The following is a 23784-nucleotide window of genomic DNA, read 5'->3' as shown; positions in this document are numbered from 1 at the left end:
GAGCTATAAGACCCTGTCAAGGTGCACACACACACACACACACACACACACACACACACACACACACACACCTTGCAGCTTCCGAGCTCCTAGGATGCACCAGGTAGGCCTATGCCCTGTGGTATTCACTTCCCCGTGTGTCCTCAAAACCACAGACCTCCCAAAATATACACTGATAACACGGTTTCCTCATGACTATCCCCAGCTGGGGTCCAAGAGAATCATACCTTTTAAGGCAGTGTTTCTCAACCTGTGGGTCTGACCCCAGAAATAGTACAGTCTTTTCATGGGGGTTGTCTAAGACCATCAGGAATATACAGAGACTTGCATTACAGTTCATACATATAGCAAAATTACAGTCACAAGGTAGCAACAAGATAATTGTGTGGTTGGGGGGGGGGGTCCCCACACCGTGAGTGTTGTAGCATTAGGAAGGTTGAGAACCACTATTTTTAGGCATACGGCTCGGCTCACGGTCTCTGCTGAAATGTCGTCCACAGGTGAAGGTTCTGGCTCTCTGTGAGGATATAGCCACACTTAGCTCCCTTCCAAAGGGGTTCTACCCACGAGCACACCCCGATAACCCTGCTGTACTCAGGTCATCTGAGACTGTGCCTCTTACTGGAGCATGAGTCACACATACCAGCAAAGCTTTCTTCCAGGAAAACCCCCAATGTCCCTCACCTGACCTCCCTCCCTTTATGACGTCTGTGCAGAAGAATGAAAAATGCTACGAACACTGCCTTCCATTTCAATGACCATTATTAAATGGTTCTCACTGGTGTGGGAGCAAGTGGCAAGGGCTCCTGGCACACATCTGCAGGCTAAAACTCCAGACACCCTGGGCTGATGATGGCCCTCATAGGTCATTGGCTGCACTCCTGAACAGTGTGCAAAAGTACCACGCAGCCTCAGCTATGGAACGCCGAAGGGTTCATCTTCACGGTCAACTCGATTGGGCTTAGAATCTCCTAGTAAACAAACACTCTTCTTGTTGGTGTCAGGAACTGCTTTTGCCTCCAGCAGTGATGTCACCTGGTCAACTGTGCAATTGTTGCCGTGGCAACAGCCATACATTCCCAGCATGCCTTTGGTTCAGCTCCTATCTTCACCTGGGAGCAGTTAAGTCACATTTCAAATAAAAGGCAGACATTTCCTGCCCCACACTCCCCTTCTCTCTTGTCCCTCTCCAATTCCCCCTTGTCTCCGCCATTAAACCTCCTCCCTGTGAGACCGTGTTAGCCTGGTGTGGTTTGTCCGAACTTGAGACACGATTTCCATCCCAACATTTGTGGGTTGTCTGTGGGTGTGATTAACTGAGTACTAAGACCCTGTTCTGAGTGTGAGTGGCGCCACCCCACACACAAAGTAACAAGGAATGAGTGAGCAAACACTAGCCTTCTCTCTGCTTCCTGATGGTGCACACCACATGACTGCCCACAAAGTGTACTGGCTGGTTCTGTGGGTCAACTTGACACAAGGAGTTATCACAAAGGAGCCTATCACAAAGGAGCCTCAGTTGTGGAAATGCCTCCATGAGACCCAGCTATAAGGCATTTTCTTAACTACTCATCAAGGGGGGAGGACCCAGCCCATTGTGGGTGGTGCCATCCCTGGGCTGGTAGTCTAGGTTTCTATAAAACAGCAAGCTGAGCAAGCCAGGGGAAGCAAACCAGTAAGCAACATCCCTCCGCGGCCTCTGCACCAGCTCCTGCTTCCTGATCTGCTTGAGTTCCAGTCCTGACTTCCTTTTGTGATGAACAGCAATGTGGAAGTGTAAGCTGAATAAACCCTTTCCTCCCCAGCTTGCTTCTTGGTCCTGATGTTGGGCAAGTCACATGGCTCAGGGGCACCAGAGTGGAATCTGACTGCTGAGTTTGATTCCTGGGACCCACATGATGGAAAGAGAAGAGCCACTCTCTTGAGCTGCCTCCTGACCTCACACATTCACTGTGGCACACACACGTCCTCACACTTACACTCACACACACACAGTAAATACACAAATCAATAAAATACAATAAAAAGATTGCTGAAAGTGACCAATACACTAGGCTGACCTGAGATCAACTGTGGTAAAATACATGCATCAAAAAACTTAATCTTAGGGGCTGGAGAGATGGCTTAGTGGTTAAAAGGACTGGCCGCTTTTCCAGAGGACCTGGGTTCAATTCCCAGCACCCATGTAGCAGCTCTCAACTGTGTGTAACTCCAGTTCCAGAGAATCTTATACCCTCAGAGCAATAAAGTTAACATGAAATTTTTAAAGACAACTTGTTTTTTTTTTTTTCTTTTTCTTTTTTTTCGGAGCTGGGGACTGAACCCAGGGCCTTGCGTTTGCAAGACTTAACTTGTTTAAAAGGTAACCACACCTCACTATTAGTTCACTGTTTTACTGTTTATAATATTAGAGATATATTGGGCTAAACAAGATATAATATCAATGTAAATCTCCCCTGTTTTATGTTGGGTGACTTCTAGAGATTTTGAACCTCAACAAGGCAGGCGTAGTCTTGCTCCCGTATCCTCAGTTCTCAGGGAACAGAGGCAGAGATCCCTGAAGCTTCTCGGCTTTCCAGGCCTAGCAAATCAGTGAGCTCCAGGTTAAGTAGGAGGCCCCGCCTCAAAAAGCAAGGTGCGGGTGGAGGGCTGGAGAGATGGCTCAGCAGTTAAGAAAGATGCGTTTGCTTTTGCAAAGGACCTGGATTTGATCCCCAGAGCTTACATGGTAGCTTACACCCCCCTGCAAATCAGGCTTCAGGGATGCAATGCCCTTTTCTGTCCTTTCTGGGCAGACGTACAGGCAAAAAAACACCCGCCCATGGAACACCAATACATTAACTAAATCTACAGAGTTTGCAAAGGCTAGAGTTGAATCTCAGTAACAGAGCACGCGCCTAGCATGCCCACAGTCCAGGGTTCAATCTCCAGCATCGCACTAACAACAACAACAACGGCACCAGTAATAATAATCTTTAAAACGACATGGTTCCATTAGTTCTACATGGCTAAGTTCTTACAGATTCAATATCCAAGCTGGGCCTTTATTTCCAGCACTTCTGAGGCAGAGGCCAGCCTGGCCTACAGAGTGAGCTGCAGGACAGCCAGTGCTACATTGAAACCCTGTCTGGAAAAAAAACAAAACCAATCAAACACACACACACACACACACACACACACACACACACACACACACACACACACTTCATGTCTGTAAGCCAGAAGTCCGACTCGACTGACTTTTCACAGGGGAAGACACACGTTAACGTGCTTGGGACATCTGCACATAAAGCATCTGCTGGCCTCGCAGGACAGACTTTTAAATGTTTCTGGTGACAGCTTCCGCCTGTACCCAGGCACCCACCTTGCTTTAGCATTACACCCATTTCAAAATCCCTGAGAGCTGCGAAGAGTGCCTGTGAACACTCAAATACAAATCCACTCAAGGCTCACTCTGAAATGACAGCCTCCCTAGATCCTCTGAAGATCTCCCCAGTTAGTTGTCTCCTGGGGGCCTGCCTGCCCGCCTGTCTGCTGAGGCAATTAACTTGGACGATGTCTGGGAGCAGTCAGAACTGTCCCTCTCCCTCACCAGGAGTTTGAGGATGCTACTAAAATAGTATTTGGCTTGTCTTATCTAGAGTGGGAAAAGGAAGCCAGAGCCTGTCCCACCGGGCAATTTCTGGCTCCCCCGCTGTGCCCTGCCCAAAATGGCTGGTCCGTAAATAGGTAATCAGTTTGATTGGCAAAAGAAAGATTTGTGCAAAAGAGGAGATAAAGTTGGGGGAGTGAGGTGGCTCTGTGTGCAGAGGTGCTTTGTAACTGCCCTTAGGTCCTGAACTCTATCTGGACCTATCTACATAATGGGAGGAGAGAACCAACTCCTGCAAGGTGTCCTCTGAGCGCCCCCACCCCACCCCACATGCCAGGCATGGCAAACGCACGTAAATGCATACACAATAAAGAAACAAATAGGGGTTGGGGATTTAGCTCAGGGGTAGAGCACTTGCCTAGCAAGCGCAAGGCCCTGGGTTCGGTCCCCAGCTCCGGAAAAAAAAAAAAAAAAGAAACCCAAATAAGGAACCCAGCATATCAATAATGTCTGCAACTTTGGTGTTTCTTTCCTTCCTTTTTGGAGGAAAACAATGTTCTTTGTTAATTTTCTAGACTAGGTTGTGGGGGAGTGTTCTCTTCCTGGCTCTAGTCTCAGATGTCTTGCTTTAGCCCCTATTTTAGGAATTAGGGCAGTGTCTTAATGCTTCAGTCCACCACAGGGTGGCCCACAGGTGAAGATTTCCCCAAGTCGGTTGGCTCGGGGTGTGTGTGTGTGTGTGTGTGTGACACTGTATGAGAGTTCTGGAAGGCCTCCTAGTGGGAACCAGGGGAAATGGGGTGAGAGACTAGAAAATAAGCAGTTTACAATCCAGTGTTAGCAAAGATAAACTGTGGGGTGGGGCAGCAGAACCTCCAACGGCCGCCCTTCAGTTCAAGGCCACAGCTGGAAGCCGGCTTAGAGCAAAAGGTGTCGGGAAGGACTTCCCAGAGCCAAGGACATTCGGGCTGAGCCCAAAGAAGCCAGTTGAAGGGCACTGTCAGGCCCACCAGCCAGGTCCTAGGAAACAGAATACAGATACACAGTGAAACCTGCAAATTCAAACAATAAAGTACGAATTTTCCACATCTGGAATCATCAGAAGCGAAGCCTCAGATGCTGGCTGCTGTAGGTGTGGACAAGTCCAGAGAGTGGAACTCTACACAAGAAAAGAGACGGGGTGGGATCCTGGGAAAACGTTTTGGAAACACAGATCAGGCAAGCAATTTCAGGGCTCAATATTGACCGGACACACCCTCAAGTATCCCCAAGTTCAATTCAAGGGAAGACTCTGTAGAAACAATTCCTTTAGTCCTCATAGGTAGAAAACAAAGCCCCGCCGAAACAAACGGAGTCCCCATCCTAATCCATTCGCCATTCCTCCCATCTGTATGCAGGAATCTGGTCTTTCAGACCCCAGCAGGGAACTAGTGTATTCAGACCAGGTTCTGTTTGTCAAGGTCTCAGTGAAAACCGCCATTAGCTTGTCAATGAAGGATTGGCAGCCTTCCAGGAAATAACAGATTCTCCCGCCACTCCCCGCCCCATTCCCCAGTGTTTCAGGAAATGGAAAAATGGCTGGAAGCTCAGTATGACTGGGAATGGGAGGGGATGGGGGCGAGGGTAGAGAGACTGGGCGTGTACCGAATTCCCAGGCCGGTCTGGGTCTTCTCTGAGGACCAAAACGGAAGTAAATCACCTTAGAAGCCTATGGCGAAGGTGGGGGCGGAATGTTGCTTTTGTGTTTTGTTACTTTGAGGTTGGGTCTTAGTGATACATGCTTTAAAGCTCAGAATTCCGGAAAAGGTAGCAGAAAGGTCCCGGAGTTTCAAGCCAGCTTGATCTTGATTGAGACCCTCTCTCAAAAAGAAAGGTAGGGAGAAACCAAAAGTATAGAATGTTTCCCTTTTGCACGGGCTGGCCTTAAACTCACTCTGGAGGCCAGGCTGGCCTCTAACTCACTTCAACCCTCCTGCCTCCTCCTTCCAAGTCCTAGAATTACCCCTTGCCCACCCGCTGACTCCGGGCTGGTGGGGCCCGAGCTTGCATTTCAGGGTCTCGGGCAAAGCCTGAGTTCAAACAGACTCAAGCCTCCCCACCCCACCCTGAACTTGACCTTGCTCCACACCCAAACAAGTCCCCGCCAAAGATGAACACCAATGCAGAGTTAAAATCTGTCAGTTTCCCTAGCGGTAATGGAGCACGCCTTTAATCCCCGCATTCAGGAGGCAGGGGCAGGTAGATCTCTTGGGTTCGAGGCCAATCTGGTCTACAGAGAGGACCTCGGTCTCGAAAAACAAACACAACAACGAATTTTGACAATGCCCGTACATTTATACATGGTGTTTAGACTTTCCTAATGAGTTACTTTTGTGTTTGAACACCTTCGTAGAATAGCTACACTCTCTTCAACCCCCCTTTTCAAGAGAAGAGAGAATCTGCATATAACCAGACAATGCTAGTTAAATTCACCTCTGGGCCTTGCAATTTTAGGGCCTAGTATAGTAGTGGGTGTGGGGCTCTCGTCTCCCCGCCCACCTGAGGGTCCTCCCCAACACCTCGAGTACCTTGAAGTCCTTCTCTATCACAAACCTTTAATAGGAAGGAGAAGCCCCATCCCCCAGTGGTCTGCACGGAGATCTTGGCTGTTAACTTCCTACAGACTCTCCGGGGCAGGCGCCTTTCATATCTGGGATATCTTTCTTTTTAATCTGCTATTTTCATTGTGTGAAATTAGCCTTTGGGTGTTTTGGGAATGGCTTTATGAACTAACATTGCCTTTCTGGTATTTCCTTCCAACATTTTTTACGGGCCGTGGAAGATGGACTTCTTAACCAGGTATGAGCTTTTGAATTGCTGGAGTTAGCCACTTCAGAAAAATCTACGCCTCTCTGATTTTGTCTTGCTTGAACCTTAAAACGTTGCCAGTAACATTGTTGCTTTTCCTGAAGAACCTGGAACATTGTAGTTAGATATATACTCCTTGCCATCCACTTCTTAAAAGTATCAATTTTTATGGTGCGTGTGTGTGTGTGTGTGTGTGTGTGTGTGTGTGTGTGTGTGTGTGTGTGTGTGTGTACGTGAACGAAGGTACGAAGGTTAGACGGTGACTTTGTGGGATCAGATGCTTTGAGTTCTAGGGGTCTAACTCCGGTCGTAAGGCACCTTCTAGGTTCATCACATCAATCATGCTGATGATTCTGCCAGAAAAACAATGCTTTCCTTCTCCTGCATAAATATTAATATGACGGCCCAATTAGGAATGCCTCTAAAAGTTAATGGTAGAGACAGATCCAATACTTAAAAAAACATTAAGAATAACAAACAGATTTGAACTTGGAACCATTTCAAATGACAGAATAGGTTTTTCCCGGTGGTGCTGGGCATTGAACCAGCACTTGGACACGGTAGGCAAATCTTCCACTCCGTCCCCAGTCCGTACAGCCATTTAAAAATTTATATACTCAAACAATGCGCTGTGAAAAATGTGCAGCTTATGCAAAGTAGTTTTTCCGCTATTTAATTTTATAACTGTTTAAGGTTGTGTGTGTGTGTGTGTGTGTATCAGGGTGGTGCCTACGTGATAAAATATTAGATGTAGGGGACTTGTTTTAAATAGTTAATGCAGAACACAGCCTGTGTTCTGAAGAGTAAGAGTTTATTCTGAGCCTTGTAGGGATTTGTGTTGTCCTAAATGAACATGGGAGAAGTTACATGAGCTCCCCGGTAGTCACAGGAGAAAAGAAAATATGGATTTGATTTGTAAACATAACTGTACATGTGCAAATAACGTAAGCATTAACTGTGGCAGTGAAGGAAGGTATCAGGTAGGGTTCCAGCCTTAGTCTTTTCTGGAGCTAGTGATCTGCTTACACCACGTGTCTCGGCGGTTTCTATGTGGCCGCCAAAAGGATATTAAATCACATACAGAGGTTTGTGAGGTCGTTAAACACAGCCCAGGATACTTTTGGCTGCTGATGTGCCGCATTCCAGCTCTACAATCACACATATCAGTCTATGCGGCTTTTTTTTTTAAAGATATATTATGTATACAGCGCTCTGCCTGCATATATGCCTGTAGCCCAGAAGAGGGCACCAGATCTCATTTTTAGATGGGTATAAGCACCATGTCCTTGCTGGGAATTGAACTCAGGACCTCTGGAAGAACCTCTGAGCTAGAACTTCTGCCTAGTTTTCTTACCTGGGGCAGCACTGAAAGAAGTGAGGTGGGGCTGTTCAAGTTCTCCTTCGTGGCCTGTGCCCCACACTGAAGCCTCCAGTTTTCGATTTGTTTGGCTAACTGATGTCCAATTTCCTTCTCCTAGTGTGGTTTTACTTGTGGCCATTTCCAATGCATTTGAATTTGGACTCGTTGCTGGTGAGTTTTCTTTTGTTTTGGACTTTAGCGTTTTGGGGGTTTCTTTTTTTTCTGAGTCCGGGCTTCAAGACAGAGTTTCTGTATAACCGTTGTTTGCTTGGAACTCACTATGTAGACCAGGCTGGCTTTGTACTCAGAGATCTACATGTCTCCAGATCCGGAGCTCTGGGATTAAATGTGTGTACCACCACTGTATGGTTGGGGTTCAGGTACTTGAAACTGGATGTCACTGAACCCAGTCTGTCCTGGGACCCCTGCTCTTCCTCCTCCAATCCCAGTTCACACACGCACACACATGCACATGTGCACTTTCATTTTTTGTTAAAGACCTTATACTCTAGGAACTCATGATACAACCAAGGTTGCTTGAACTCCTGATTCTCCTGTCTCTGCCTCTGCCTCTGCGCCCCTAAGTTCACTACCAAATCTAGCTGAGGTTTTGTTCAATTTTTTTTCTTTAGACCACCCAGCTTTTGTCCCCATTGTCGCTTGGGTGGTACTGTCTGTGGATTTAACCCAGGCTTTACACCTATTGGACTTACTCCCAGATGACCTCCACCCCCACCTCCTCTGTACCCCAATAGACTTGGGATTAAACACTGTGCTTCCTTAGTACACTGCCCTTAGTGTTTGGGGACAGGGCCGCTCAGTCTCGCCTCTAACTGTATCCTTCCTCCTCAGTGCTGAGATCATAGATAGGCACACACCACCGTACCTGTTGGTGGATGTGGACGGGGGGTGTTTTCCTTATGAACACCAACAATATTTTATGTGGCCTACAATACATAATAACAGGGACAGGCCGCCGTGAGCTGGCTGTTCCGTCTCCAAGAGACCTCGACGTCAGAGATAACGACATTCGGGACCAGGAAGAACCTGCAGTGCGCCCTCGCTCTCTCCAGCTTGTGCCTTCCGTGGGGATACAGAGCAGTAAGACTTTTGCCTTAATCCATCTCTGTCATAGCCTTTGACGCGGTAGCACGTACCCCAAGAGACATGATGTGTGAGTTAGCAGTTGGGTGGGTTGTACTAGCTTGACATATAAAAAAAAGGTAAGTGAGGCGTGTGTGTGTGTGTGAGAGAGAGAGAGAGAGAGAGAGAGAGAGAGAGAGAGAGAGAGAGAGAGATCCCTGATATTCAGTTTCTCTCCTGATGCCACTTCATGCTGGGACCTGGTAACCATCTGACCATCAGACTGGGTAACCGACCTGGTCCTAAACGAAAGTAATTTCCCTGAAAGGTAGAGTGGTTTCAGAGTACCCTGGGGAGTGAAACCCCTTAGGGCTAGTTGAGCCTTAGCTTTTGGGCTTTTCAGTGATCCTCCTACCCCATGACTTCCCTTACATTTCAGATAAGTTGCTTAATAAAACTTGCTGTCTGAATGGGGGGACCTGCATCCTGGGGTCCTTCTGTGCCTGTCCCCCTTCCTTCTACGGACGCAACTGTGAACACGATGTACGCAAAGAGTAAGTCCAGTTGGAGGGAGCAGGACCGGGAAGGGCGATGGGGAGTGGAGGAGGGGAAAGGAACTTCCTGACAGTGGGTGATGTTTCTTCTCAGGCACTGTGGGTCCGTCCTCCATGGCGCCTGGCTGCCCAAGAAGTGCTCCCTGTGCAGGTGCTGGCACGGCCAGCTCCACTGTTTTCCTCAGACCTTTCTACCTGGCTGTGGTAAGCAAATGTCCCTCTCTCTTTAATCAGGTCCTTCAGATGCCCAAGGGACTCCCTTTCTACCTCTTCTTCTGCCAGAGCTCTTCATGTCCTGACATAACCTGACAGACAGACAGACAGACCTCATGAGGGCTCCAGGGGCATACGGCCCAGGGATCCTTGTCGGGTGCTCTCTCAGATGCTCGCTCCTTAGGGAATACTCCCTTAGCTAGAAACCCTGTGAAAGGATTCTTTAGATGTGCACTATGGTGGATGGTGGATGATTGATACCTTAAGTATATGAGGTCCTAACACATGGAATCCTTGGGGTGCTCCCTCAAGCACAGGTCATTCAGAGTTGGGGTTCTTAGTAGGCGTGCCCTCAGGTGCAAGGCTGTTGAGTGTTCCTAAAGCATAGGCTTGGGGGAGGAAATGACCCCTCAGGTGTGGAGCTCTTGGCCTGCGTTCCCTGACCAATGCATCTGTAGGAGGTGTGGGGTCCTGGCTGAAGGACACTCCCTCAGCCCCAACTGTCTTGCTACCTACAGAGTTCCCTCAAGCCTACTTGAGACTGAGAGTCAGCCGGTGAACAGGAGAAAACCTAGCTGTTTAGACATGAAGTGCTTTCTGCTGTCTCTTCCTTTGGTCAGAAGATTCCCAATAGACTGGAGGGTAGCCATTTAGTTAGAACCCAGCCCTACAATTAATCCCTCCTGTACTTGGGTGTGGTTTTTGTCGTTTTTTTGATAAGATATCCTGTTCTGTATCCAAGGCTGGCCTGGAATTCCCTTCAAGCTGGCCTCAAACTCCCATCAATCCTCCTGCCTCAGCCTCCAGTGTGCAGATCCAGGAACATACCACTAGCCTAGGATCTACCAGTTGTACTATCAGAAAAGGTCTTATCATAACTGACTGGCCCAGAGCTCAGATCCACTGCTTCTGCCCCATCCCATCCCTAAGGCTGTGGTTTAAAATTAGGAGCCACCATGACTGGTTCTTCCTGCATCCTGAAGGTCACAGCCTCCTTCACCAGGGGGTCGGGACATAGAAGAGAGCAAGGCAACCAGTGATGTCCCCACCCCACATGGCTGGGGCTTTTTTGAGCCACTCACATCTGGACTCTTATAATTGACTGTGAAAGTCCATTAAACAAATGAAAGTGATGTGTCATCTGGTACAAGATGGAGCCCTATGGAGTATCTTTACCGTTGCATCCTGGGTATTGTGCATAGATTAGCAACTGGGAGTAGAGTGATTAGATGAATGGGGGTCATTTTTTTTTCTTCCTGGAATCTAGGGCCTGGGATGTGTTGTCCCCTTACCAGAGCCTAACCAAGGTCTGCACCAACATTGGAATAGAACGTATCCAGGGAAGAGTTAACAGTAGGTCTGTGGTTCTGATCTTCAAGGCGTAAGGGTGTCTTGTAGCTACTGCTGATCTTAGGTTAAGCAAGTAAACTGTCCTCATCAAGTTAGGCCCCAGCAGAGTCCTGGATCTTGGAGGCAGGTATGAGTTCAGGCAGTGAAGGCAGCGGGGTAAACCGCTGAAGGGAGAGACTTCCTTTAGTGACCGAACATCTCAACCTTTCAGATGGTTACGTGATGGACCAAGACCTCCAGGCATCCAGGACTCCACGCCAAACACCGTCCGTGCCAACCACTGGTATGCTGGCTGGCGTCTGCCTTTTCCTAGAAATGAAAGTATAGGTTGACACGTGAACTCGACGCCCACGTCATAGCAGAGATGTCATTCGTCTTAAATAATGCTCACAGCGAATCCCTAACATCACCCCTCCGAACGCTAACTAGGCCTTACCTCTGCGTGGCCCCTCTTTCTGGATGTGCTGGCCACAGTGTGTGTGTGGCAAGTGCTGTAACTCCATAGCCTAAAAACTACTCTAAAAATGTGCTGTCTGCCACATCCTGTTTTTTGTTTTGTTTTTTCCCTTGTTTTAAGTTTATTTGTAAAAACAGCATAGGACACTGGTCATCTGCAAATAGTGTGTAGGTGGGTGTGTCACTGCCGTCCGTCTGTCTTCACACTGGCAGGAAGGAGCCTGTTCTATGGGGCCTTCACAGGGGCCTGGGCACCCTTGGGAGCCTGGGCTGGAGCTTTGGCCTCTGCCTTGGTTTGAACCTTGGGTTTTGGTTGGCAGAGCCTACGACCCTTGGCCATGTGGCTTCGAATCTTCTTCCCAAGCTTGGGGTGAGCGATGAAAGCCGACGGCTGAGTTTGAGGCTGGAGCCCTTTGGCGTCTTGGGCTTGACGGCCTGAGGGCCTTGATGGCCTCCGCGCGTGCACTCATGGCCTTGGCGTTGCTGGCCTGCATCTTCTTCAGGCCTTTCTTGTTGTGCATGTTCCTCAGGAACTTGGGGTCAACCCCTTAAGAGATTCGTATCTTTGTGACTGGGGTTTCTTGATGCCATTTCTGTGCCATTTGCGGGACTGGTTGTGTGTGGTGTGGTTCTTGGACCTGGCCATGTCTGCATGGTAAGCCTCGGCTCCCACAGCGCCTGGGACTGGAAGAGCACATCCTGTGCTTCTTAATAAAAGTAATTCTTACTTTCCCTCCTAATGTTTTTAAATTCTGGAGATGATTAAATCCTACTGTGCAACTAGAAGTAAATTCAGAATAGCTGAAAACAGCTAAGAAATTATCTTTAGTCATGGAGGTAATGGAGCCTACCTCAAATCAGGCAGAGGCAGGTGTATTTCTGAGTTCCAGGACAGCAGGGGCTCCACAGAGAAACCCTGTCTCAGGAAAAAATAAGGAGAACTATTATCTTAAAATGAATGAGGGGCTGGAGAGATGGCTCAGAGGTTAAGAGCACTGACTGCTCTTCCAGAGGTCCTGAGTTCAATTCCCAGCAACCACATGGTGGCTCACAACCATCTGTAATGGGATCCGATACCCTCTTCTGGTGTGTCTGAAGACAGCGACAGTGTACTCGCATACATCAAATAAATAAGTCTTTAAAAACAAATAAATAAAATGAATGAGGCAGATGGCTTTAATCCAAGCGCTCAGAAGGTAGGGGTAGGAGGATCTCCGAGTTCAAGGCCAGCCTGCTCCACTTAGTGAACCCCTGTCTTCAAAAAGGAAAAAGCCTCTTACAAGGGAGTTGTAGAAGTAAGAGGGTCTGTGCAGAGGGAGCAGCAGATGTGGGGGGACTGGGGAGACAGTGGATTGATGGATGGGTGGATGCTTCCATGGGTGCTGAGAAGAAAATTTAAGAGCTAAGTTGTTGAGCCAAGCACGGTGGTGCACACTTGTAAAGGCAGCACTCAGGAGAGCTACTGAGCTCACGGCCAACCTGGGCTGTGTGCTGAGCAAAGACCGAATGGCAAGACCCTCTCACAGAACACAGCTGAGACTCCTCTGCAAAATCCTGAAGGCGTTCTCCAAGCTGTGCAGTTAGTCATATCACCTGCTGTGGAGGGAAGAAAATGTTTACTGAAGTAGTGGACCAGATTCTAAAACCGCTCATTGTCAAGTCAGTTTTTATAATACATTGTTCATGAGTATGCACAGTAAAATGGGATCTCTGCTGATCAAAACGTGAGTAGTGTATTTCTAGGTGGTAAGATAAATAATTTGGGTGGCTGGCCTTCCCGCCCCCCCATACTTAAAATTTTTTCAAATTCTCTACGATGAGAACATGTTTAATGTGTTTGGTTTTTTTTTCTTTTCTATTTTTCGGAGCTGGGGACCGAACCCAGGGCCTTGCGCTTTCTAGGCAAGCGCTCTACCACTGAGCTAAATCCCCAACCCCCTTAATGTGTTTTCTTAAGGAACACAGCAACCATATCACAAATCAGAATCTGGTGGATATTCAAATTGTATTTTCTTTCCTTATTATTTACTATGTATACAGCATTCTGTGGGTGAGCCAGAAGAGGGCACCAGATCTCATTTGATTATGAGCCACCGTGAGGTTGCTGGGAATTGAACTCAGGACCTCAGGAAGCACAGCCAGTGCTCTTAACCTCTGAGCCATTTCTCCAGCTCCCCTTTTCCTTATTTTTTGACACATGTCACTCTTTGAACGTAGCCCAGGCTGGCCTTGAATTTTGGATCTTGCAGCTTCCTGAGCGAAAGGCCTCAAGGCACGCACCAACAGTTTGCTTTAGGTAGTGCTGAAGACCGAATCCAGGCCTTCCTTGGTGTGCACTGTGCAGACGTTCAGCCCGCTGAGCTACATTCTCAGAGCACCCCCAAAGAAGCATCATCACGTCTGTGATCTCAGCACTGGCGATTCTGTGATTCTGTGACAGGAGCCACCTTGGGATACATAGTGGCACTGTGGCTGGGGTGGGGAAGGGGATGTGTGGGTTGGGGATTTAGAAGATGCCTAAGTGGTTAAACCTTCACTGATTTGGCTCCCAGCACCCGCATGGCAGCTCACGGCCACCTATAACTCCAGTTCCAAGGGGTGCACAGTCCTCTGTGGTCTCAGACACATACACACATAATATTAAAAAGTAACATCAAAAAAAAAAAAATAGTAACAAATCTTGGCTGTAGAGATGGACCAGCAGATAATAGCCCTTGCTGTTCTGACGGAAGACCTGAGTTTCAGATCCTGGCATCCATGCGGTAACTTACATGGCTTTCATAACTCCTATCCCAGGGGATCAGGCATCCTCTTCTGCCCCCCAGAGGCACCAGGCACACAAGCAGTGCACTTACACGCAGGCAAAACCACTTGTATGCATGAGGTTAATAACTTAGAAACGACGCCCCCATTGGCACGGGTGCAGTTCATGGCTGTGTGTTAGTGAGGACTGGGGCTTGTCTTGTGCCCTGTAGTTAGCGTCTGCGCTGTTTTTCCCATTGTGTCAACCTGTTCCCGTTACACAGTCTTCAGCCTCGGATGAATTTTGATCCCAGATCCGTGTGATTTGTGGTCTGGGAAGTGGAGTCGTGCAGTGTTTTATCTCTTTCCCTCTTAGTTCACTCTGCGTGTCAGTAAGCTCTGATCACATTTTCAAGAGCACCCCTGCAACGTGCACATACACCAGGCTGGTACATGCAGATCTTTTGAAAGAAGGTACAGAACAGAGACACTTTACACTGACATTCACACATGCACGCGCACACACACACAAAATAGATAAATATAAAAATAATTTATACGACCCACCCAAGAACCTGGGACCATTGTAATGAGGGGCACAAGCAGTTTTCTCTGAGTGGATCCCCTACATGCGAAAAAGAAAAAATAGTTTAAAAACAAAGCTGGGGGTAGTGGCGCACACCTTCGGTCCCGGCGCTGTAAGTGTGGTTTTTTTGTTTGTTTGTTTGTTTGTTTGCGAGATTCCTTTGCAAGCTTCTTGATCAGCTGTGTTGGAATTCTTGACTCTCGGCCAGTGAGATGTAACCAGAGCTGGGAAATGTCAGGCTTCTGACCTTTCTCATGTCCCTTTAACTTTTACTTGTGATCACATCGGGAAAGACAGATAAAGGGTTTCTGTCATGCAAGCGCGCACGCGCACACGCACACACACACACACACACACACACACACACACACACACGACCTAATCTTCAAGGGGCTAACAGGAACTTCCAGTTTCTATAGAAGAGTTGGGTTTGCTTAGATGACAACAGGCAATCTAGTGGTCCAATCTGCCAACTCTGATGTCGCAGAGTTCTAGAGAAGTCATCACTGGAGGGGAACACTGGTTCCCATGAAGGATCCCTGTTCACTCTTGCTTCAGGGTCTGTTCCCATCATGAGGTGGCATTGAGTGATCTCATCCCAGAGACCCAGCGGTTGCTTGGGAGTGTGGTAGGGGCACAGGGGTAGTGATAGCCCCCCACCCCCATCGCAAATCAGTCCTAGCTTCCCTGGAATCCAGGGTAACTGCAGAAGAGTGTGAGTTGTGGGGAAAGGGAAGTCAGGAAACACAGAGCGGATGTCCAGCCAAACAATAGCAGGTCCTGAATAAGGAAGGAGGCTAAGGTTGACAGAATAGGGGTCGTATAGCTTCTTTTTATCTTTATTTAGTATTATTTTATTTTGGGGATCTGGTGCCCTGTCTGTTCTGGAACTTGCTCTGTAGACCAGGTTTTAAACTCAAGAGATCCGTCTGCCTCCGCCTCCTAAGTGCTGGGATTAAGGGCGCGTGCCAACACCGTTCTCTTGGTTTTGTGTGTCTGAATGTATGCAGCGCCCAGGGAGGCCAGAAGAATGCATCAGTTCCCTATAACTGGAGTTAGGTATGCAGAGGGGGAGTGCACGTGTTTAGTGCCCAAAAGGGCAACAGATTCCCTGGGCCAGGAACAAGCAGCTATGACCACCTTAGGACCTCTGGAAGAGCAGTGGGTGCTCTTGACAGCTGAGCCATCTCTCCAGCCCCCAGGGTTTCCATTTTTTAAAAAAAGATTTATTTATTTTATGTATATGAGTACACTGTCACTGTCTTCAGACACACCAGAAGAGGGCATAGGATTCCATTACAGATGGTTGTGAGCCACCATGTGGTTGCTGGGATTTGAACTCAGGACCTCTGGAAGAGCAGTCAGTGCTCTTAACCGCTGGGCCATCTCTCCAGCCCCAGGGTTTCCATTTTTAAGTATCCAGACAGGAGAATTCCTAGCAGAACCAGTTTCTCAGTGTGTTCAGTACAGCCATAAGCCCATCTAAGAGGAAAACATCTGTAAACACTTCCCAATGACTCTTCTGACAGTGAACAGAGACCGGGCCCCAAAACTACAAAATACCTGAGTGTAGCTCAAAAGCTTGGGAACCCTGCCCTGCCCGCTGGTGAGAACTGGACTGGGTTTTGGGGGCACAGCTTCAGTTTAAGAATCTTCATCCCCTTAAACTCGGCTCAAAAGCTGTGAATTTTGAAAGGCCCCTGACTTACCAAGGTTACAGAAACTCACCAATTTTTACTCTGGTGGGTAAATTTCCCAGCCTACGTTATCTTCTCTTTCTGGTACTTCTTCCTCTGGGGTGCTGGAGGGGGTGTTTACCTCTTAACCAGAGTCCCCCATAGCCATTCTTTTCCGCCAAACATCAGCCTCTAAACTCCAAGTCCATCCGGCTTAAGTGTGGGTGTAGAAAGGACCCGGCTTAGGTTGGCAACACATTTGGTATCCCTCTTGGCTGCTGAGTTTCCAGGGCCCCAATTCTCTGACCCAAACCCTTATGAGCCAAGAAATGACTCTTCTGCACTCAGCGATCTCTGCAACATTTTAATGCTCCATGAGAACTCCTGAGGAAGGACGAATGAATGTGGGGTTTTTTGTTTGTCTGTTAGTTTGTTTTGTGTGTGTGTGCTCCCAATTTTATTTTTATTTAACGCTAAAAGAGGGGGTTAAAGGTACTGTAAATCTGACAAAATGACAGAACTTGGGTGATATCTATTAGTATTCTGTCTAAGCTCCACCCCCCCCCACAGTTACCTGGCAACAGTCAGGTACGCCTGACAGTATAAAAGGGGCTGCTTGACCCCTCCTCACTCTCTTGCCCCTCTGTCCCCCCTCTCCCCGTTTCCCTTCCCCTTCTCTCCCACATGCTCATGGTCGGCCTCTACTCCTCTCCTCTCCTCTATTCTCTCTCTCTTTTTCTGCCCTACTAACCTCTTAACTCCCCTCCCCACGCCCTGAATAAACTCTATTCTACCTCAGTGGGAAGGGACACCTCAGCATGGGCCCACTGAGGCACCCCCTTTTCCCAGACCCTGTAGAACATATCCACCCCATCTCTTTATCTTTTATAAACACAACAGTATCTCCATGGCGTGGCTTTAAAATATAATGTTGATAGGTAAGATTACACTTATCTCAGTAGACATTGAGTTTCATCATACATAGAAACATTGTCACCTTCAACTTAAAAAAAAAAAAAAAAAGCAAAGTTTAAAAGGAGGCCCACTTTCAAAATACTTGGTGGCCAGGGAGAGGGATATAGGAAAACTGTAAACCATGTGTGTGTTTTCATAACTCCAGAGCGAGGCCGCAGGAAAGGCACTAACTCTGATCTGTTAAATTCTATGAACTGTTAAAGCAGAGAAAATAGCCTGACGACCCCATCCCCTGAGCATCAAAGTCACAGCTGGAGTAGTGCTGGGAATCTGACATTTCTACCAGCTGTGGACACCATCCATGTCATCGAAGACAAGAAAAGACCAACCCAGGTCCCCATGTGAATGGTTTCAGAGTAGGCCAGAGAGAGACTCCCCACCCCCACCTCCCTCCAGGACAACACTCTAGCCAACAGCCCCTCTACAAGGGGTCAGATTTGGCCTTGCTACTAGAGAAACCATAGGCGGCCGCTTCTGCAGCTGCACAGACCCCTCCCGCTCAGCACGATGGTTCTTTGTTTCTTGTTTTTTGGAAACCTTACCTGTGTTGAGATTACAACCAGGGCAAGTGAATTTGCTTCTTAAGATAGTAGTTATGACCAACTGTGATGGCACATGCTGGTAGGTTTTGCTGAAGGAGGCAGAGGCAGGAGGATCACAAGTTCGAGGCCAGCCTAGGCTACACATGGGCTGGAGAGGTGGCTCAGTGGTTAAGAGCACTGACTGCTCTTCCAGAGGTCCTGAGTTCAAATCCCAGCAACCACATGGTGACTCACAACCATCTGTAATGAGATCTGATGTTCTTCTGGTGTGTCTGAGGACAGCTACAGGGTACTTATATATAAATAAATCTTTTTTTTTTTTTAAGATAGCAGTAATGGGACTGGAGAGATGACTCAATGGTTAAGAACATGTGCTACTCTACCCGAGGACCTGGGTTCAATTCCCAGCAACCACATGACAGCTCACAACCACCTGAATCTACAATTCCAGGGGATCGGCTGGCTTTTGGCTTCCATGGGCACTGGCTCACAAACATACGAGCAGACAAAACAACAACACACATGAAATGCAGCAAATCTTAAAAGGTTGTGATACTTTTCTTCAGGGTCTCTAACCCTGTATAGCTTTTAAGGCCTACTATTCTATCATACAACTGAGACTGTCCATCAGTTCAAAGTCAGCAGGATAAAGGCTGACCTCAGAACAGAGGCCAGGATCACTGGGAAGGCCAGGGTGGGTTCCCTTCTGTCTCTGACCCGGGAACGTCAGCTCTACACTGTGAAAGTGAGGAAGCAGCTGGTGCTTCTCAGACAAGGCCGCTCTAGCCACACCTGAAGACTGACCACAGCCCAGCCCCCAAAAGTCCATCTGGGTGTCGCATGGAGGAATCTCTTAGCTACTATGGTGTCTGGGCAATGTCTTTTTCCCAAAAGGTTAAGCTGAGGGCTTAGAGCCTTTGATGAGGTCCACCTAGAGCTAAAACGGTCTTTTTACAGCCACACCCAGAAGAGCTGGCACTCCATGCAGAGAGTGAGGGGAGACCTGAATGAGTCAAAGTACAGTTGACATGAGCGACGCCATGTCTCAGCTCCATGAGGGTGGCAAAACCTTCCTCATGGGTCTGAGTGTGTGTCATGAAAAGACCAACTGCAGCTCCTCCTCCAAGCTAGCTGGCCCCTCCCACGACCACGTATAATAAATGCGCTGAGGTTCCAGGTTGCATAGTAAGTAGCAGGTTCGTCTCCGTCAGAGCACACGCAGCCCACCCGACCCCTGCTTTTCTGTGTGTGTGGCTGTTCATCTGTCATTTCTTCATTCCCTCGCCACACCTCGTCAGGATACAGCAATACCAGTAAGTATATTAATAAAGACTCTCTAACCCAAACGCCACCTCCCATTAGGACAATGGGGGCCTTGCTCCCTCTCAAGGCTATGGCCCACCAGCTGAAGCCTTCTTCCCTGGACTACAGCAATGGCCGCATCTCATTCTATTGAAGCTCAGATATGTTCTTACCACAGCCTAATTAGTTCTCTCTCAGCAAGTCTCAACCCCCAAACTGTTGCTCCTTGCACCGAAAGGTTCCTTCTTTTGTCCCTTATCAAGTGACCTTCTCTTTAAAGCTTTCTGTCAACACAGTTACTGGAGTTGAAGACTCCAACCTCACCGTCCCTCTGCTCCACCCCCTTCTTAAAAAGCCAGCATCGGGCTGGCTGCAGGGCAGCTTTATGGGCAAGCTGTGTCTTTTGGAGCCCATAAATACATACGCCTGAGCTCACATGACTGGCCCCAGAGGCTTCATCTGGAATGTCTGGAAAGACCTCAAAGTCTCTTGCCCAAAATAATTCTCCCCAAAGTACTGCCAAAGAATCTTCCCTGTTCTCAGTTTTCTTCAGGGAATGACCTGGAAGACTCCAGATGACAGGCTAGCGTAATCCAGACAGCTTACTAGCTGCGTGTACCTCAGTAGCCAGGCAGGGGCTGCTTATCCAAAGGTAATCGAATATGGATCAGATTTATAGAGGGCTTGAAAAAGGTCAGGACAAGAGTTGTACAAGTCCAGCCCCATGGGTTTTGCAACTCCTGTCATGTGTCACCTTCAATGGGGTCCTTCAAGACAAGTCACCAGGAGCCTGGGTTTCCAATTCCCTAAGGTTTCATACACCATGCAAAAGCCCTCATCTCAGACCACTCAGAGGCAGTGATCAGAGGAAAGTCATTATCAAGTCACCTTACAGAATCCCCAGGTCCCACAGCTGTGTGGTGGGGTCTTGAGTATACAGGAAATGGAGCGCATAAGTCAATCCTGCTGTCTTGGCTCTCTGTCAAGCCCTGGCTGGCCTCTCTTGGGCCTGTTCCCCTCTACTCTCCTCACCCTCTCTACAGTTGCAGTACAAAAGTTACCTCCATAGAGCTCTGATCAAATCATCTGACACAGACTAAAGAGATTCATTTGGGCCTATGGGGTTTTTTTTGACACTTGTTTGTTTACCCAATTATTCATTTATTTTACTGCATGGGGAGCATACGTGCCTCAGGTCTGAGGACAACTCTTGTAAATTGGGTCTCTCCCCCAGCAGGGATTGAAGTGGGTCCCCAAGTTATGTTGCATGTACTTTTCGCCACTGAGCTGTCAGCCGCCACTGGCCGTGGCTTGTGACTTGAAAGGGTTTTGGTCCACCATGGCAGGGAGGGCATAGCAGAATTTATGGCAGTGGCCCCTAGTAATTGATTTCTGCCAGTTAGGCCCCACCTCCTGAAGTTGCCACACCCTCCCCAAACCTCGAAGTAGCAGAACTGTAAGTGTGCAGAACATGAGTCTGAGGGAATCATTTCACAGCCAGAACACCCTGACCCTCCCCCGCCCTGTCCCCCCAGGCTTCCATCAAAACACACCGTCTTCCCCTCGCTTTCCACAGATTTCACAGACGCCATCCATCCTACGTCTTTCATTGACTACATATTTCTCTATGACCATGAAGAAACAAATGGCTGTCGAGTCCTATGTAAAACATCCTGGGGGCCTGCAGGAATGGCTCCCACCCCGTGGGACAGGAGAAAGGACTGTTGTCAATCACTAGGAAGAAGGCCTGTGCACCCCGCCCTGGGAAAGCTTTTTCTGCTGTGGTCAGCTTTTCCCAAAAAAAGCTGCCAAGTAGAGGCTGGCGGTGTCACGAAAGTGACATTACCAGGACTGGGAGGTAGCTCAGTTGGTAGCGTACTCGCTTGGCGTGCAGAAAACCTCGTGTTCCTAGTGACACATGCCCATAATCCCAGCACTCAAGAGGCAGGGGCAGGAGGCTCAGAAGTTCAAGGGCGTTCTTGGCCACAATGCCAAGTCCAAAGCCAGTCCCTGCCCAAGAAAACAACGACATTGCTAAGCAGCTAAGATCCCCTGAAGAGATGCGTTGCTCCCTTTCTGCCCGACTTATGCCTGGGGGATTTTGAATTTGCCTATGAAGGATCTAAGCACGGCCAAGAATGAGTTCTTGCATCTCAGGAGTGAAAGGAGACATCTTCCTCGGATGAGGGGCTTTCCCAGTCCCACTACAAAAGCCAGAGATAGCCCTTCCTGGACTCTGCTGCATCCGCAGACTGGGCTGGACCTCTGTGGCCAGTACCACATGACCTCAGCTTGCATTCAGTCTTTCCTTACGAATGGCTGGTTGAGCCAGGTTGCCACTTTCCCAGAATCCACCCTTGATGGTTAGCATTCCGGGTGCGGGCCTGTCTCGTTGGCTGTTTTGCTTGGCCCCTTTGGTGGAGAGTTTTTGAGCCTCGTTGTCATCTCCCATGGGGCAGTCCTCTGTCCCTACTATTTATTTCTCTTTCCCTGTTGCCTTCACATCCGAAAACTGTTCCTGTAGCCAAGAGTGTCTGCTGTGCTGAATACAAATGTTTCAACTCCAACCGGCCCCTGGCAGCCTCTTGAATTTTTCCTCCATCATTTTGGGACAACCCATGGTAACGAACTGGAACTGAGTACACCCTCTGTTTCTAAGAAGGAAGCACGACTGCAGGGATATGTCCATAATAACAGGACGTCACCATCTGCCAGGGTCCCCTCTGAGACAGAGGCTCCGCTGGCGGCCAAAGTAGCTTTTCCAAATGGCCTTCCTGGTGGGCGTCTCAATAGACGGTGGCATCTGCTTCCACCCCGTCTCCAAGGACTGAGTCAGCCACCTCGCCTCTTGCAGCCAGGCAGAGTCCAAGAAGAGAGCCCTTGGAATCTGAGGTCAGAAATGTCTCGCATCCACAGGGCTGAGTACAAGTGAGGAGAAACTTACTCGGCCTCACAAAACTGCATTGCTTCCATGGCTCTCATCGGGAAGCGCAGGACACAGAGGACACAGAAGCCGGACACTGTGACACGCACCTCTACTGAAGCCGGCAGGTCAAGCACCAGGATGGATTCAACTACACCTTTTCTCCTTGGAGAAGTGGCTGATGGCAGGGTTGGTCTAGGGCATGAAAGGGGGAACTGGAGCACTTCCTGCTGAAATAAGGACAATGGAAACACGTCAAAGGAGGGGAATCAGTGTGACTGGCTCTTACAGGCCACGTCTGGGACAAGTTGAACATCAGAAGTAAAGGTTGACAGTAATTATAGTAACCCACTCAGTAGTGCTCATGATAGCTAGGTAGCTATTCAGAGAGATACATAGCACTAGAAGAAATGCATTTGTACTGTGCATTATCACCCAATAGGAGCTGGCAAGATAGTTCGGTCCCATGTAGACATAAGTACATGAATGTGGATCCCACGTACAAAAGCTGGCCTTGCTGACACACACCTGTAATCCCAGTGCTTCAGAGGCAGAGACGGGAGGATCCTGATGTGTGCCAGCCAGCTAGTCTTGACCAATCAATGAGCTCCAGGTTCAGTGAGAGACCCTGCCTCAAACATAGAGTAGAGAGCAGGATATGGTGGCACATGCTTCTAATCCCAGCACTCGAGAGGCAAAGGCTAAAGGATCTCTGTGAGTTTGAGGCCAGCCTGGTCTGCAGATCAAGTTTCAGCATATTCAAGGCCACACAGAGAAACACTGTCTCAAAAACAAAAACTAAAACAAGCAAAAACCAGAGGCGGCAAGTTTAATGAGGCCCAATTGAGATGCTTCCTTAGTCCCTCAAGATCTCCCTACCAAGTACTTACTAATTAGAGGCAGAAGGGGCAACTTTTCCATAGAAACTGTCAGGTGCTAATGTGTCACTAGGTCAGAACCAGAACAAATGGCTGTCTCACACTCTGATGTGCTGCTTAACTTCTGTCAACTTGACTGGAGTCGCCTCCATCAGACTGGCCTGTGAGAATCTGGGGGACATTCTACTGCTTAATGTCTGATGTGGGAAGGCACAGCCCACAGTGGGTGGTGCCATCTCCTGCAGGTGGCCCTGGATCCTTTAAGAAGTCAACCTTGAAAACTGTGGAGCGTAGGCCAGTAAGGAGCACCCTTCTGGGGTTTCTGCTCCAGTTCCAGTCTCCAGGTTCCTGCTTTGAGGTCCTGCCCTGACTTCCCTCAGAGACGGGCGGTTGTCTGAAAGCACAAGATGAAACAAACCCTTTTCTTCCCCAAGTTGCTTTTGCTTATGGTGTCCATTACAGCAACAGACAACCAACCAGAAGTCCTGGGCTAAGATACGGACGCCAGAACAATGTCACCTCCATGGTACTCACAATGTCACCTCCATGGTACTCATAGCCGAAGCCCCTCCCTACGCTGATTCTGACGGTGAGGATGCATCTAGCTTAAGCAGTTTGAGAAGCACTCTAAAAAAACACAGGCCTCGGGGTTGGGATTTGGCTCAGTGGTAGAGCACTTGCCTAGCAAACCGAAGGGCCCTGGGT

The 23784-nt window shown here is 48.5% G+C and overlaps 1 protein-coding gene across 1 annotated transcript; it reads left to right on the top strand.

The window, feature by feature from the left end:
* Positions 1–6413: 6413 nt before the first annotated feature.
* Tdgf1 (teratocarcinoma-derived growth factor 1) lies at positions 6414–11326 on the top strand. The gene is made up of 6 exons (XM_032911514.1): positions 6414–6430; positions 7918–7970; positions 8766–8900; positions 9322–9436; positions 9531–9640; positions 11211–11326. The coding sequence occupies exons 1-6, from the start codon at positions 6414–6416 to the stop codon at positions 11324–11326; spliced, it is 546 nt and encodes a 181-aa protein (XP_032767405.1).
* Positions 11327–23784: the final 12458 nt, after the last annotated feature.

Source organism: Rattus rattus, chromosome 8, assembly GCF_011064425.1.
Source record: "Rattus rattus isolate New Zealand chromosome 8, Rrattus_CSIRO_v1, whole genome shotgun sequence".
NCBI classification, from domain to species: domain Eukaryota; kingdom Metazoa; phylum Chordata; class Mammalia; order Rodentia; family Muridae; genus Rattus; species Rattus rattus.
Note: the sequence above shows the minus strand (reverse complement) of the source record. Positions and strands in the feature narration are given on the sequence as shown.

What these genes read in the sequence shown, in the direction of transcription:
- Tdgf1 (XM_032911514.1), top strand. An exon ending in TTCCGTGGGGATACAGAGCA is followed by an intron (nt 8,901 to 9,321) that starts GTAAGACTTTTG and finishes CTTACATTTCAG; the next exon opens with ATAAGTTGCTTAATAAAACT. An exon ending in GACCTTTCTACCTGGCTGTG is followed by an intron (nt 9,641 to 11,210) that starts GTAAGCAAATGT and finishes TCAACCTTTCAG; the next exon opens with ATGGTTACGTGATGGACCAA.